Below are 16549 nucleotides of genomic sequence, written 5' to 3' on the forward strand. Positions count from 1 at the left end.
TAGGAGTCAATTCTCCTATAATTACATGGGGTTTGTGTTTGACGTATGACCTACTTGTCCACAACAATTTAGCCCACAAATTTGTTTGTGAATTAATTGGAAATGAAACCCACCATGTGGACTAATTATTCTTCTTTAAAATTAAGGAAACAAACAACCCCACAAAACAAAACCTCACACCATCACACTCAGAATAGCATGTAGACAGTACAGTCCCACCTTAGAATACTTCAATAAATTCATGTTTTGTAAAAAACAACAAAATAACTCAGTTGAAACTGTTGACTATTGTCTGCTGTGTTTTTTTCCCCACAAAATCTAACCTTACTCCTTTTCTTCTTTGGGACTCTCCTACTTGGTTTTGATAACTCCAAGGACTAAGATTACTTCACTATAATCATGTCTTTGATAATAAATTGCTATAAATGTAACCTGTGCAAATTTGACTGTTTGTTTGAAGCTTTGCAGATCATGCTTTCAAACAACTCTCTGCAACCACAGAAGGTCTTGTGACTTCATAAACATTGTGGGAAGACTCCTGTTTTACAAAGTGAAAGTTTCTTTCCTTGGTGTCCTTGAATACTGAACATCGACTTCTTACATACTGTGAGGGCAGCATCCTGGATGAAGTGTGCAGTGGTGAAAGTGCTTCTATGGTAAGGGAAAGTTACACAGGTGTGTCAGGGTGGACTTACAGTCTCTTGATAAAAGATCTCATGAGAGGCAGGAGAAACCTCACCCCAGAGCAACAGCTGCCTGTGTCAAGAGCCTGTTTGCTATGAGTTCCCTGTGACAGCATTCAAGAGCTAGGTGCACATGGATCAGGAGGAATTCAGGCAGACTTGTAAAGCTGCAAGAAAGGCTGGAGAGGGTTTTTTTTTTTCACAAGGCAGGGGATAAGAAGTGATGCATGACCTGCTAGAGGACACAGTCCCCAGTGCTGGGGAGCCTGCCCCTGTCTCAGCAGAAACCTCTGCTCAGACTGAATTTCACAGTCATGATGGGGTGACCCCAGCCAGTTAGATAGCTCAGGGGTAGAAACAGAAGAGCAAAAGCATGAAAAACTGTGGGTTAAGACAATGATGTTTTAGTAGATGAGGGAAAGAGGAGCAAAAAATCCCCCAAAACATACCATCACTCACCACCTTCCACAAGAACACTGCTGATGTTCAGTCAGTATCTGAGCAATGGTGACTTTGGAAAGACAATGCTCTGAGTTTTTACTGCCACTCTGTGTGTACTGCCACATACCGATGTTATGTGCCACGGAACATCATCTTGGTAGATTCAAGTCGGCTGTACGACCTCTCCCCTGCCCCAGGCTCTTCCCTACCTCCAGCCTACTTGCTGGGTGCTGCGGAGTGAGACACTGAGGAGGCCTTAACAGTGTGCAAACACCATTCAGCAATAGCTAAAACAGAAATTTATTATCAATCTCGTTTGGCTATGAATCCAGAGCACACACCCCAGCTCCTGTGGGGAAGGCCCGAGAGAAGGGACCCAGGCTCCTCCCGGCGGTGCTGTGCAGAAAGCAGGTGACAGCTGATGTTGGCAGAGGGGACTGGGCATAAGAAAAGCCCTGAGACCAGCCGGTTGTGCAGACCTTGACCTTGGGGCTCGGGACCCGACAGGACTCATCCCTGAGCCCCCAGGCCTGACTCCACCGCCAGCAGCAGCCATGTCTTTCAGGGAACGGTGAGGGAGTGGGGTTGTTCAGTCTCACTGCTCTCTACAACTGCCCGGGGGACGTCACTTCTGCCATGCCTACTGTGTCAGGATTAGCGGAATGGGCCTAAACTGAGACAGGAGACATTCAGATTAGACATTACAAAAATATTTTTCACCGTTAGGGTGGTCAAGGTCTGGAATAGATTTTCTGGGAGGTGGTGGAGTCGCCATTCCTGGAGGTGTCCAAGAGGCGCTGAATGTAGCGCTGGGTGATGTGGTTTAGAGGTTACAGCGGCAGTGCCGGGATGGTCTCGATGATGTCAAAGGTCTGTTCCAGTGTCTGTGATTCCATGACTGCCCGATGCCGCGCAGGCGGCGCTGTGGCGGACGGGCGGGCGGCGTCTCCGCGCCTGCGCCGGCGGAGAGCGGCCGCTTCCTGCGCGGTGCCCGGGGTGCTCCGCGCCGGCATGGCGGGAGCGTTCCTGATGGAGATCAGGCGGGGGACGCAGAGCGCGCTGCTGGTTATCCGGTAGTGCGGGGCCGCTGCCGCCCGCCGCCGCTCGGGCCGTGCGGGGCAGCCGGGGGGCGCGGCGGGTCTGGCTTTCGGCGTCCTTAGCCTTTAGAGGGGGAACCGGGTTGTGCGCGGGTATCTACCCCTGCCTGTTCGGCTCGGCACAGCCCGGGCTATCGTGCAAATAAATTTTTCCTGAGAACAGTGGATTGTTTCTCTCGGCTGCTCCTCGTTCACCGCGTGGATCCCTGGGCGCGACTGGGGCTGCGGGGGAGCTGCGGGCCGGCCTGTATAAAGCAGCAGCGCGCCCCGACAGCTCCTTCCCGAGGCATACCCGTTGCTTTTCCTCCGCAGCGCGGCGGCGGAGCTCCCCAGCGCGCCGGTGGAGGTTTCGGTGTGCGCGGATTCCCTGGAAGTGAGGAGCGGCGGGAGCTGCGATGCGGCGGCGCTGCCGGCAGGGGTCAGGCTGGCGCCGTCCTCGTGCCGCGGGCTCCGGCGCCTGCGCGGGGACGGGCTGCACCTGCGCGTGCGCCTGCGCGGCGCGCCGCCCGCCGCCGGTGAGGGCGGGGGGGGCGGGGCGGGGCGGGGCGGGGCGGCCTGGGTGGGGTTTGTGGGGCAGCGGCTGTGGAGTGTCGGTGCTGTGGAGCAAACACTTCTGGAATTTTGAGCTTTAGAAATTGAGAGTGCCGAAATGGCGTTGTGGGAGGGAAACGCGGTGTGTTTGGGATCTGCTCACGATTCCTGTCCCCCCACCCGCCCGGTGTTTCCCCATAGTACTTAAAAATTACTTTATTAAATTACTTTATTTTTCTTCTGTTCCGTGTTTGGTAGCTGAAAATAATGGAATCGTAAAGTGCTAAGGAGTTAGAATGCACTTTAAAGTCAGAAGTCCCCACTGCCATTTCCAGGGACAGTCGCACTAGACCTGGGTGGTCAAGGATTTCCCAGCCTGGCTTCGAGCGCGGCCAGGGTTGGGGCAGCCTCAGCCTTCTGGGCAGCCTGTGCCAATGTCTCACCTCTCTCACAGTAAAGGATTTCTTCCTAATGTCTCACCTAAATTTCCTTTTTTTCAATTTGTACCCGTTACTCTCCATCCTATCAGCAATGGTATAGATTCATCCAGGCAATCAGACTATGCTTGTCCATCACTGATCACTTAATCATAAAGGATTATGAATTTGTGTTGGGACTCATTATTCTTACAGCTGGAGTTTCAGAGGTTAATAATGCAGGTAACATCTGCAAAGTTGCATTCTTTATTTCTGTGATGCAAATTCAGGTCCAGGATGTGTTTGCAATAAATAGAAAGCATGGTAGTATAGCTGTTGCTTTCTTTCATCCTGGCATCCAAGCTCAATATGTTTAGATTCATTTTATATGATGTGACACAGAAAGGTATATTAAATAACACAAAATCGCCATTCTGAGCTTTTAAAAAGGATTACAAAATATGTAATATACAGCAATGCAGCATCAGAAACACATTGGAATACTCTGTTGGTATTCTGAGATGGCATCTGTACATTAATATGTAATTATGCATGGGCTTTGACAACTTAATTATACTAAAACTATTTAATGTGTCCTGTTTATGAGACATGTTTCAAAAGACCAATGATGAAGTTTTAAAAATCAACCTTGATAAGTCATGTTAGTGAAAAATAGGTATGTGAACCAGGTGGTAATTGATATATAATATATATTGGATAGTCTTTTTTATCCTTTGATATTTTATATTATTATGCCAAATAGTTGAAATTCTGGACCCTTTAATAGTACTTTTCTCTAGTAGTTGAATCCTGAATTTCAGATATTGAATGTCAGTGCTGAGAGTAAACTTTAATTCTTAAATATGAGAAAGTGGGTGATGCAAAGCATATTCATATGTAGAGCTAGGCTTACAGTTTTACTTTTCTTCCACTTAATGTTATCAGATAATTTGGGGAGAGTTTTACAACTTCTTTTTTCACTTTGGAGAAGTTGTTTGAGCTGCCTTTTGTGAGACCATTTTTGCTCTCCTGGCCTGCAGAGGCCGTTGCTCACTATCTTTTCCTGGAGTGGTTCCACAATGGTTGGTTTCTTACCTGCCTGAAAATGTAAAACTAGTGCCTGCCCCTGCTCCTCAACCTGACTATTTGTGTTACATATTGGTGTGTCCCCTCATGTTGCAGATACACTGATTATCAGAAATACCATTACAAAGGAGTGGCTTTGAATTTTTATTTTTATAATCTCTGCAATTATATCTATACATCAATTCCCCTTCTGAAGAAGGGGAAAATTGCACCTTGCAAATAATTATACAGTTCCTATTCAGTAATATGGAGCATGAGGTAGAGATGGCAAGTTTTTCCTAAATCTAAATACTTGCTTCTAAAAAAATTAAGGTTGTGTTTAAAATGTCAACCTTTTTCTTTGTCTGTTAGATTTATCCTTTTTGGTTTGAGGTATTTGGCAAGATTTTTTCGTACAAGTGACTGAAAATTTTACCCAATTTTGAAGATTAATATATTTCCTTCCATCTATAGATGTGGTTTCTACCTTGAGGGGAAGCCTGAAACCCAGCAAGAATTACATCTTTTACTGTCAGTCCTGTGGTGACATCGTAGTGAAAGACCGGTGAGTACTGCAGTGTCTCATATTTATAGCAATAAATGCCATAGAGATTGGTATTCATGGTTTTTTGTGTGCTTAGTGACAGCTAAAAGGTATTTCTTTTGAAACTGATAGACAAGAACACATTTGAAGCACTGCAGATGACAAAAAGCAAAATTACCTGAAGCAGTTTTTAGCTGTTTATTCATTTACTCCTTGATTTCTTTCTTCCTCTATACTTCAGGTATCCTTTTCACTTCTTTTCAGTCTCTTACAAATTTCCTTCAGTAATCGTTCTGTAATTATAGAGTGGCTGCTCAGACTGGGAATATTGACCACAGCTTACTTTTATCTTTTAAGCAAAGCCTGCCTCCACATTGTTCAGGCATGCTGAATTTGGGAAACACAGGAACTGTCTTATTTGTGTGACTCGGCCTTATCTCTCTTCCCTGCAAAGTCTGCAGAGTGAATGGGAATTTTAATAAAAAGGTGCTGCATTGTCTAGCTCTTCTGATGAACAATTTTGACAGCTTCAGCTGAATATATGAGAATTGTTAGATGTGCACTTACAGCCTTTTATGATCTGTGTGGCTCTTAAACTTGAAACAATAATACAAATAATTTTCATTCTCTAAATTTCTGTTACTTTCTTGTCTTAGGTATGGATTTATGACTAGCTGAATTTACCTGAATGAGGATTTCTTTCTCTTCTGAAATGTCTCATCAGAAAATCTAGTAATAACTCTTTATTTTGATGCATTTGTAAAGGAATGGAACTTCTGATTTCTAGTCACTGGCATTTGCTTTCAAAACACTTGCACTTTTATATTTGCATTTCTGAGTGGGAATTTTCCTGAAATTCAGCACATCTAATTCATATGCATGTAGTTTAAATCTTTTGATTCTGCATCATGTAATGTGACACAAGCAGAATTTTTGAGAAAGGGAAAAGAAAGCATGTCCATGTCTTTTCACTTGGCATTTTTCCTTTCAGGGAGCCTCTGAGCCCCTTGAAAGTTGCCAGTAAAAAACCTAAGACGAGAGTAGAAGGGTGGAGCTGCCAGTGTATCCAACACATTCTGTTCCAGCATTTCCAAAAGGAAGAGACTAGCATAGTCAGAACTTCTAGCTACAGAATTCATGTGTTTCTCTCTCCAGGAGGAGTTAAGTATGACAGTGACAGCAGAGCTGGAAGGATTGAAGGGAAATTGCAGAACTGCGTGAAAGAGAGCATATGAAAGTCTGAATTACTAGGAAAGGGTCTGTAATAAGAAAAAAACAAGATCTAGAAAATCATACTGTTAAGAAGAAATTGCAATAAATGGGATTTAGTTTAGATAAGGTTGTGGAGAAGACATGAGATTCTTCCAGTATCTAGGAAGTTGCTGAAAAGAAGGTGGCAGTAATCTTCAGTTGAAGCAAGAAGGAATCTACGTTACAATAAAAAAAAAATCCAAACCAACAAACCACCCCAAACCTATTCTAAAGCTTATTTTTTTCTGTTAGAGACTGCATAGGAAACCCTCCTTTTAAAGGTTAGATTAAGAAATGTAGTAGGAATGGCTTAAATGTAAGTAATCCTTCCTTGGTGCACAAAAATTGACTCTATACATTTTCTAAAATCCTCTGTCTCAGTCTCCTTCCTTCCATAAATCTGATAGCTCTTCAGAGGTTAGGCTTATGCTCTTTCATTCTTTTCCATTTCCCTCACATTATGCACATTAGAGGAAACTATTAGGTATTTTTTTTCTTCCATTGTGCAAGAGCTGCAAAGAATTAGGGATACTTTCTTTTTTTTCTTTCTCTTCCTCCAGTTGAGCTAAGCGTACCTCATATATAAAATAATTCTTTAAGACTTTATTTCTTTCGTGACGAAATTCTTAAGGGCTTGTGGTGTGTGGATGCCAGGTACCCATCAAAGCTTTTCTATTTGTCCTCTCATCAGCTGGACAGGAGGGACAAAATATAACAAAAGGGGTCACGAGTCCTGCCAGCAAACCTGTTCCAGTGTGGACTTCTCTCTTTCTCCATGAGTCCACAGATTCTGCCAGACTTTCCATGAGGCCACAGCCTCTTTTCAGCATTGTCTGCTCTGGTGTGGTGTCCTTCATGGAGGGCATCCATCTACTCCTGCTCCACTGTGGACCTTCATGGGCTGCAGCAGGACAGCCTGCTTCACATTTATCTTCCTCATGGGCTGCAGGGAAAACTGCTCCAGTGCCTGGAGTGCCTTCTTACCATTCTTTAGTGTCCTTAGTGTCTGCAGAGCAGTTGCTCTCAGATTTTCTCACTCTTCTGACTGCAAGATGTTTTTTCCTGCTTTATTAAATACCTTTTCAGAGAGGCAGTACCACTGCTGATGGCCTTATCCTTGGCCTATGGTGGGTCTGCCTTGGAGATGGCTGGCGTTGGTTCTGTCGGACATGGGGGAAGCTTCTGGCAGCTGCTCACATAATCTATGCATCTACCCCACACTACTTAAACCTTGCCATGCAAATGCAATACAGGGAAGTGGTCACAGCACCAAGCCTGCTAGAGTTCAAGAAACATCTGGGCGTGGTATGAACCTTCAGGTAGTCCTCTGCAGTGTCCAGAGTTGGATGCAATGATGCTTGTGGGTTCTTTCCAACTCAGGATGTTCTATGATTTGGTGATAATAATTGGTAATGCACAAATATTCCACTGAAAAACTCATAGCAGGGGAAATCAAATTACACTTTTCCTACGTAAGTGGTGTTAAGCCTGACTGTTAAGTGTCAAGCTGTGCTCTCTTAAGATTTTTTAATAGGTAAATAAGGGAGACTGCAGTTAAAGAAATGCAGTTGTTTTTCTCTGATGGAACTGAAAAATTATGTGTTTAAAACTCTAAAGTCCATTTTACCTCCTGTGAGAGTAAAGAAAGGTTGATGTAGTGAAGCAGGACAGCATGAGTCTGCAGCTTAAGGTAATCTCTGTCTTTTTTTTCCCCTTGTAAGAACATTGCTGAGAAATACCAGCTTTTTGTTACTTTTGTGTAAAAAGCAATACAGGAAGACATTTTTTTTGCAGTGTGAGTCCAGGCCCTGTAACTAATTGTGAAGGCTGATGAAGTATCCATTATTAGGCCAACAGCTGAACTAAGCTGTCACTTTGGCAGAATTGAGTAGTATCTCAAGTGGTATATAAAGACCACTTTATATAGTGAAGACAGTCATGGGTAGTGTTGAGAGGTAATCTTACTTAATTTTGGTAGAGGTGCATCAGAGGATGAGTTATTCCAACTTTCATCTGCAGGTGGAGCAAGCAGAGTTTAAAATGTATTGTCTATCTAGAAAAAAAGGATTTTTAAAAAAAACATTTTTCTTTCACCTGCCGAACAATTCAAAAGGACCAAGAAGCTACAGTGGGAACAACTGACATCTTCAGAAAATGTTAGTTTGGGAACTGCAGGAAAGGAAGGATTCCTAACTATTGGCTTAGCAGCTGTGTTTTTATTTGCAAAATAGCACCATAAGCAAAGTTGTATTTGCAAGTTTTAAGTAAAGAATAGAAGCAAGAAATTCTGGTGAAGGTTTCAGGCAACAGCTGAAGAAATAGGGTAATGAAAGGAAAGCATTCAAGGAAACTAGGCAGGGAGCAGAAAATGCAAACCCAAAAGAACTGATAATGAAAACAAAGTAGTATTTCCAGAAGCAGTATCTTGGTCCATACAGCTACTCAGGAGAATGGGATTTGCCTTTTTTGTATATGACTTCTGAAAGTTGGATCTGAGTATCTGAATCTAAATTGAGATTGAATTATCCTTTGCTTGATGTTTTGTTTATTTGTACATCTTTTATTGAAGATGTACTGTGGTCTTTTTTCAGGTTTTAGCTTTTTCAAGTCTAGTATCTGAAACAAAGAACATGCTGAATCTTGCTGTGGCATGAGTCTGTTGGTTTTATATCAACATTTGCTGCAAGGGAACTTTACAAGAAGTAATAAATGTAATTGCAAGTGCTCATTGCCATATTTTTCATGACTGGATAGAGCTGTTTTATTTTTGCCATGTGATTCATTTCAAGAGAGGATTATGTCAAATTCTGCCTTATAATTCTTGGAGATTCACCCTTGGGAAATGCTTCATCACAGACTTGGCAGGAAACTCAGCCACTGCTTTCTCAGAATTCACGCAAAGAAAGTACCTTTGGCTGGAAAGAGAGTCAAGCACTTCCTTTTGAGAAAATGCCATATTTCCTCTACTATTTGTAGGAAGCCTAAACTCTCTTTAAGTGTCTTGGAAATGAATTATAATATACTGAAATTATATATACTGAAATGTTTGTCTCTTCTTCCCTTTAAGGAAATTTGTCAGAGTTCTTCCTCTACCGAGTGAAAACTGGAGTGATTTAGTTGAAGAGTGGTGTTGTCACCCTGACCCCTTTGCCAGAAGCACTTTGCATCCCCAGCATGGTGACTGTTTTATTGGAGACACTTTTTTCCTGTTGAATTCGGGAAATGAATCACATGTGCCTGAATCTTCCACGTGCTGCTCAGAAGCTGGACATGTTTCACAGAGTGGCTCTAACTTGGTAAAGTATATCCTTTAATTAGGTCTTAGGTGAAGTTATTTGGACTTTTCATTGTAAAGCACTTTTTTTTTTTTACTAGTTTATTTAATTTGTATGTATTACAGAACTGTTTTGAAGGTCATAGGGAGTTCTTGACATTCAGCTGTGCAGAAGCCAGAAAATATTCCAGGCTATGTTTTTACATTTTCTAAAGCTCACACCACAGTCTTGATATTGACCTCAACATGCGAGTAGAACTTAGTACTAAAAAGTACTGTGTTGTTCTATGGTACTACTACAGAAGCTACTTTAATATGTAGCTCTAAACCCAGATATTTTCTGTCAAAATTATCATGAGTGAAGGACATCAGAATTTAGTAAGATAATAACTATGATGGGTTAGGTGTTTGTTAAAGGGTTGTGGAGCAAAGAATGAGGTGAAAATTGAAGTAACTATTTTTTTCTTACACTATGACTTGAGGCATAATTATAACTGATGAAAGAGAAATGTAGGGGTTTTGTCTCCTTTTTTTTTTTAGTTTTAGAAAGACTTGGAAATATTAGAATGTGTGCTTTGTGTTTAGATGTGACTGTCTTAGGTTTTAAAGCATAGGAAGGAGATTGAGTTTGTTTGACTGCTCTGTCTAGTGAAAGGAACCTGCCACCCCATATCATAGCTCTTCATATTGGTATTTCTGAGGTGTTCCAGAGTACGATAGATTCATCAGCTAAGTCTGTAGGAAGAAGGCTGTCATTTGGCTTAGAAACATCAAAATTTGTTGTTGCCCAGGGTAAAAAAAAACATTTTTAGGGGTGCTTATGTTTCAGTGGTGGGATAAAACCCATGAAGAAAGACAGTTCAGAGCTTTACTTTTGGACATCTTGCAGTTATATAAAAGTTCAAGCAATGATCTTGATCATACAGGAACTCAGTTCACTCACATTTCCATAAAGCCTTTTCTGTTTATGTGTTGCTTGTTTGCATTTGTACTGATGAAGATTGGGCTTACACATGCTGTATTTTCTCCCAGTACCAAATACTAAACTGTCTTCATTGCTGCCTTGGCGATTTGTGTCTGTAACAATTGAAGGCTTATTCTGTAGAGATTTCCAACATGAAACATTTAATCTCTTGAGAACCAGACACCCTGATAATCTCCCTACTGCTTATAGTAGTATGTGTTATCCCTAGTGAGAGTTACCAGGATTCTTGCACTTCAGTGGTTGCTGGTGCAATGCTCCAAGAGACCCCTTTGCACGGGGAGCAGTTCTGTCCTGTGGTCCCTATCTGCAAGGCTTGCAGCTGTGGTCCCTTGGGTTTCTTGTTCCATTGTTCTTTGAAAAACAGGATATGCAGAGAGGAAGATAAGGACTGATATGCTGTAAGGGTATCAGCATGGCAGAAGCAGATTAATTTGGCTTAACACTGTGACAATGGAGTTATTTCTTCTGTTTCCTTAAGAAGGAGGTGGAGGAGATGATACCAAATTTCCAAGAGGACATTGCTTTCTGCCAGAGGTTGCCAAAATGAATTCTCACATTTCAGTAGTCTTAAAAGAGATCTTAAAACACCAGGAATAAATACAGGAAAAGGCAAAGGCGCATGAAGTTCATATTGCACACTTCTTCATCCAAGAGAATATTTGTGAGAAAAGGATTGATTTGAAGGCAGAAATAAATAGATTAGAAGGCAGTAATAAAAGTTTGTGGAACAATGATTTTATTGAAATGTGGGTCGAACCAGGATAACAGCAGAACTTTTGGATGAGGAAGGAGGCTGTTTTATGTCAGAAGCATACAATAGTTTAGTGTGATGAATTTTCATGTTTGCTTCCTTATACTTGCATTGAAGTTAAGAATTTGTTCCTTGTTTGTGTCCAATCCCTTTTTCTTCATCTTTCACACTTGCAATGAATTCTCATTTCTGTGTCTTTTTATTTCCAGCATCACTCGGTTGCCAAGCAAATGAGCACAACTGTTAGATCCAGCAGAAGCTAGACTAATAAGGAAAAATCCCCCTCATACTGAAGCAGAAAATTCTTCCATAATATGAGTAATAGAAAGTTACAGGCAAGGCAGATTACTATTGGCATAAATGTTCTCATTTTAGAGAATATTGTTGCAGACTGCCCCAGTATGAAAGTTCCTTTTTAATTGCATTGCAGTTCTTTGGAAAGTGTTTGCCTATGACCAAAATAGTAGCAGGAATGTACCAGAGATGCTTAAACAATCTTTTCCAGACTCCAGTGGGACCAAGACAACATCCGTCCATTGCAAACATATTTTTCACATCTATTAGTCTTCCAGTGTACCTTAGTTCTTAAATGTCACATGGTCTTGCAGCATCTTAATAGTATCTCTTGGGAAAAATATTTTTCATGACACCATATCAGGAATCCTTAGGAATAGAAACAGAAACTATTAGGCTTGTGATCCACCTGCATCTGCAGATTGCCAGCAGCTGCAAGTTGTCAAATAGATAAATTGATTTAATTAGTTGAGCTAAAACTATCCCTTTTTCCACTGAAGCATAGTACAATGAGTTAGTGATGTTTTTTAGGCACAGTTCTCAGCCAGTACCTATAACAGTAGTCAGAAAAAAATACTCAAGTTGTAGCTTTCAAGGAAGTACTGTGTATTCTGTACTTGTACTCTGCAGTATTTGTACCAGTCTCAAACACGGGCTTATGCAAAACCTTGTCTTTTTATCCTTGCTTTTCACACTGAGCAAGTAATTTCACTGCATATGTTTGAGAGGAGTAGCAAGGTAGGAATTGGGAAAGAGGATAATTGCATATATATGAACCAGATGATTTTCCTGATCTCCATAACAAGGGGACTGTACTTCAAACATAGTCAGCTCTCAGGCTTTTAGTTTGATTCTGTTTTAGACCATCATTAAGGTTATATATATGTCCTGCTTTCAGACCAGAGCTCTAACACCCAGGTTAATAAGCCCGCACAGAACCAGTTCTGAAGCTTAGACTTTGGATTAAAGTAAGAATTGTACTTACTTGTTTGATGTATTGAATTTAAATATTAACAATGTAATTAGTAGGAGTCTAATAGTGTAGATTTCATCTAGAAATGAGATCTTTTTCAAATGGCAATAATAGATGCATGAAGCAAAGGCAAATATTCAGTGATGTTTTGGAGAGTGTAGAGACTCCATGAACTAGATACTGTTATCCACATTTTTTATTTTTAATAAGCCCTTGATGGCATTACTTCCTCTGAATTTATGAAGACTTTTTGAATTTGTATACTTTTAAATGCTTTCCTATAGTGGGTACCAAGTTATATTGTGCATTGTGTGGCAAATACCTTCCTCTTTTTTTTTTTTTTTTCATTCAAACAGGGTTGGAATTTCATAGCATGAGCTATGAGGGCATATGTTTGGGTTTTCAGCTTTTCCCAAATATTTGTGATTTTAGGTATCTCAATGATACCTCTCAGTTTTCCATATGTCTTCCATATGTTTTCCTGTTATATGTGTTTTCATGCCACATATGGAAACTGTTTTGCACTTGTGACAGTTATTCTTTGTCAATACCTTTTCTTTATTTGTTTGAATAGAGAGGAAAAGTGTTGTTCATGAACAGAATCCACTCACCTTTCTGGAATATTGTGCTATGTTGTGTACTTCAGCTGTTTCCTAGTAACTCAAAATAATCTGCAGACATATTCTGTTCTCTGCTGAACATTGAACTGGTATTCAACTCCTATAAAACTGTCCACAGTGGCTAGAATTTGTTACTGTGTAATGGTAGTCACATTGCAGCATGCTATTTTATGTATATGTTATGGAGTACTTCATTTCAGGTGCATTATTTCACCCTTAGCCCAATCGAATTTAGCTTATCATTTTATCATCTAGTCACTCAATATTACAAGATTCTCCTGTTAGCCATTACAGATTGTGCCATGTGGATATATTGCCTGATTTTAAAATTAGTATGAAACTAACTTGCAAGCAAGTTGAAGTGTAGAAAGCTGAGTTGTGAAGGCAAATATGTGTGCATGTAAACATAAACAGGACAGAAACAAGTAAAAAGTTTCCTATCTGCTCTCTAAATTATGTTACACATATGCATTCCTTTTTCAGAATATCTGAGTGACATTTTAACAATATTTTTTTTTCTTACAGAAGTCAAAAGAAAATACCAGAGTCATTTGTAAGCGCTGCAAGGCAATTCTGGGAGAAACAGTTTCATCAGGTATGAGATGTTGAAACAAAACTAGACTTGACTGTGTCAGCCATTGAACTTCCGTGTTTAAAAACACTGTAGACAAGAAGTTTATCAATACGGTGCAGTGATGATTCCTATGTGTTTGTCTCATTCCCTTCTGGAACAGATGAGGTTGGTGCTTCCAGTGTTAGACCTTGAAAGTGACTTTCAGCAGAAATTTTCATTATCCTTGTTTCTGTGGCACATTTGGCTAATACCAAGCCTTTGGAAGACTCAGTGTGTGATTCCAGTTTACTAGGAATCCCAGGAAAAATGAAAACTTGAGAAGTTACAGGTTGCTTGTTTCTCTGTCAGTTCTACAGAATAAGTGAAAGGTAGATTCAGAACTTGATCAACACAACTAGAAGCTGAAGATGGCTAACAATCAACTTGGTTTTGTGGGAAGGAAGCCTTTTAAAAGAAGCAGGTTATGTCTCATCCTCACCCGATGATGAGCTGATGGGATTATTGGTTTAAAGGCTGTAATTATATTGGATCAACATGGTTTACCTGAAGCGGTGCAAAGATGAGTGTCTGGTTGTTTTTAAAATCCAAGTATTCCTGGAAGAGAAGCAATGATAAGACTTTATTAGCAGGATTCATTCTTTCATTCTTCCTCTCTTCCACTGCATCAGTTGCTGTGAGCCTGCCTCAGATCAGAAATCTGGTGAATATAAAAACTACTCAGAAAATGCAAAACCTGTTTAAGAAAAGCCATAAGGTGAGACAAGACAGAAGGTCTTTTGTGTCTTCTCTTACAGGATGTTCTGATTCTCCTGTACAGGAATCTGAACAATACAAGCTTTAATGAAACCAAGTTTAAGGTACAATGTTGGAAAGCCCACAGAGCAAGATGTGACTTTAGGAAAGGAGTGCTGGGAAAAGAGCGTGAATAACAAGGTCATGAGTAATAGTTCAGTGGGAATGGGGAAAGGCAAACACTATAGATGTGCAGGGATTTGGTATGGACTCTGCACGTGACTGAAGTTAGGATATCATTTGTTTTGACCATGTTTCTTCAGTGGTGCAGGAAATTTCAGTAGAGTTCAGAGAACAAAAGAGATGTATGGTGTTAAGTGTAGGCAGACCCATCTCTGTGAAGAGACTTGTCATGCTTTGGTGCTTCCTCATGAGCAGGTATCAGTGTCTTGCAGATAGAGCAAGATTAGAGCGATGTAGATGTGGAGACCAGATTCAGCTCTGAGATTCCTCCATGGGCTATTCCTCCCTCCAACTCTATCTGCATATACTTGTATGATTTTTTTCTTGGGAAATCACACCTTCTATCTCTCTTCAAGCAAATATCTCCTGAGTTCCCAATACCCTTGTGGCAGTAGCACCAATTCCTTACTCAGGGTAATGGCTGAGGAACTCGAGAGACTGAACTGTCTTTTCTTCTTGTCTCCAAGAACTCACATAGCAAGGAGCAGACATAATTAAATTTAGAGGTAAAATGTAATTTCCTAGCAGTGAAGATAATTTAGAAAGTGTAGTGTTTACCTGGTGAAGGGGTGGGATTACCAAGCCTTTGGAGGGTTAGAAACAGATTAAGTGTATTCCTGAAATGTTTGCTTTAATCCAGTTTTAATGGTATGTGTGGACAGAGATCAGATAAAACCCTTCCATCCTTAAAACTTCTGGAGAAAATGAATCTTACAGTTGTTCACATGCTGAGGCTTAACCTGTTTTTCTGGTCCTCTGGTTAGGCTGTATTTGCAGCATAGACCCAGATCTTCAATATGATGATGTTTCAACTGATTTCAATGATGGAGATCAAATTATGTCCTCAAACACTTCCATATATTGTTAAAAGCTGTCTTAGTGGAGTTTTTAGTGAACAGCTACATTGAAACTCAGAATGTATGCAGTGGTAACATTGAGTGAGTGTGATTTTAGGAAAGATGTTCCATTCTGCTCTTTGAGCAAAGAAGAAAATTATTCCCCTGTGTGAGCTGTTATTAAAACTGTCTCTAGTGATTCACTGCAGCATTACTAAGCAGCAGAGGGTACTAAAATACTTATGTAAGCTATGCTGATCTCAGTGCTTTAGGAAAGTTCTTTCAATTCATCTTTAAGGTTTGGCTTGAACTCTTGCTCGCTTGGTTTCAAGATGATTGTTCCCAGAATTAAACAAAGATCAATATGAATGAGAAATTGCTGATCTTGTAATTAGCTTGGAGCAGTTTTCTTCAGGTAGTGTAGGTTTTTTGTTATGGTTGCTTCTACTCCTACATACCCAAGCAAAATATGATTGTCTGCTGCACCTCTTAATTCACTACTGAACAAATATTTAATTAGTATAATGATATGGTGACTTACAGTCTAATCTTATGTCCTACTTTGGAGGACAGGTGTCTGCTAAGAAAGGCGGGAGCCTCTCTTTGAAATGGAGAATGTAAACCCCCTCCCTCCAAATTATTATAAATTTGAAATCAAAGGGCTCTCAGGCAAAGATATGGGAATTAGGAATAACAGTTCTTTTCTAGGGAAATTAAAATAGAAATACAGTACTACAAAGAAACAAACTCCAAACCCTGACAAAGTCAGAGTACAACCTGACACCCCGTCAGGCAGGGTGTTGGTAGCAGTCCCATTAAATGGTGGCTGCATCCTCCTGCAGTGACAGATGTGATTCAGTTGAAGCAGTGCTCCTGCAGAAGGTGCAGTTTCCCTCTGGAGGTCCAGCGGTGATGTGGAGAAATCCAGTTTTCCTCTGGAGTCCAGTGGAGAAAGGGGCTCCCTTAGTGTCCCAAAACCTCTGTTTTTATCTTGGTAAGAAATGTTAGGCTCTTCCCCCTGGCTGGAGCAACTTCCAATGGGATGAAGTAATTTGTGCCATTAGTAGAAAATGGAGGGAGGATGGGTTGTGAAAAGGTAAAGAACAATACCCCACTTGGTTTCAATGGATGGCCCATTAGCAGAATATCTCCCACAGAGATAAGGATCACTGCCGCCAACCTCAACAGATGGTGATAGAATAGATACCTTTTATCACATCCTGTATTGTAACCCAAGAC

At 40.8% G+C, this 16549-nt stretch overlaps 1 protein-coding gene across 1 annotated transcript in view; it reads left to right on the forward strand.

Moving 5' to 3' along the window:
• Positions 1-1973: 1973 nt before the first annotated feature.
• UBE3D (ubiquitin protein ligase E3D) overlaps positions 1974-16549 on the forward strand; it is an 81266-nt gene continuing 66690 nt past the window's right edge. Inside the window, exons 1-5 of the mRNA XM_033054454.1 lie at positions 1974-2197; positions 2534-2736; positions 4708-4798; positions 9096-9324; positions 13451-13520. Coding sequence (XP_032910345.1) covers positions 1974-2197; positions 2534-2736; positions 4708-4798; positions 9096-9324; positions 13451-13520 — 817 coding nt within the window. The remainder of the gene's footprint in view (positions 2198-2533; positions 2737-4707; positions 4799-9095; positions 9325-13450; positions 13521-16549) is intronic.

The sequence above is a fragment of the Catharus ustulatus genome, chromosome 3 (assembly GCF_009819885.2).
Source record: "Catharus ustulatus isolate bCatUst1 chromosome 3, bCatUst1.pri.v2, whole genome shotgun sequence".
NCBI lineage: Eukaryota > Metazoa > Chordata > Aves > Passeriformes > Turdidae > Catharus > Catharus ustulatus.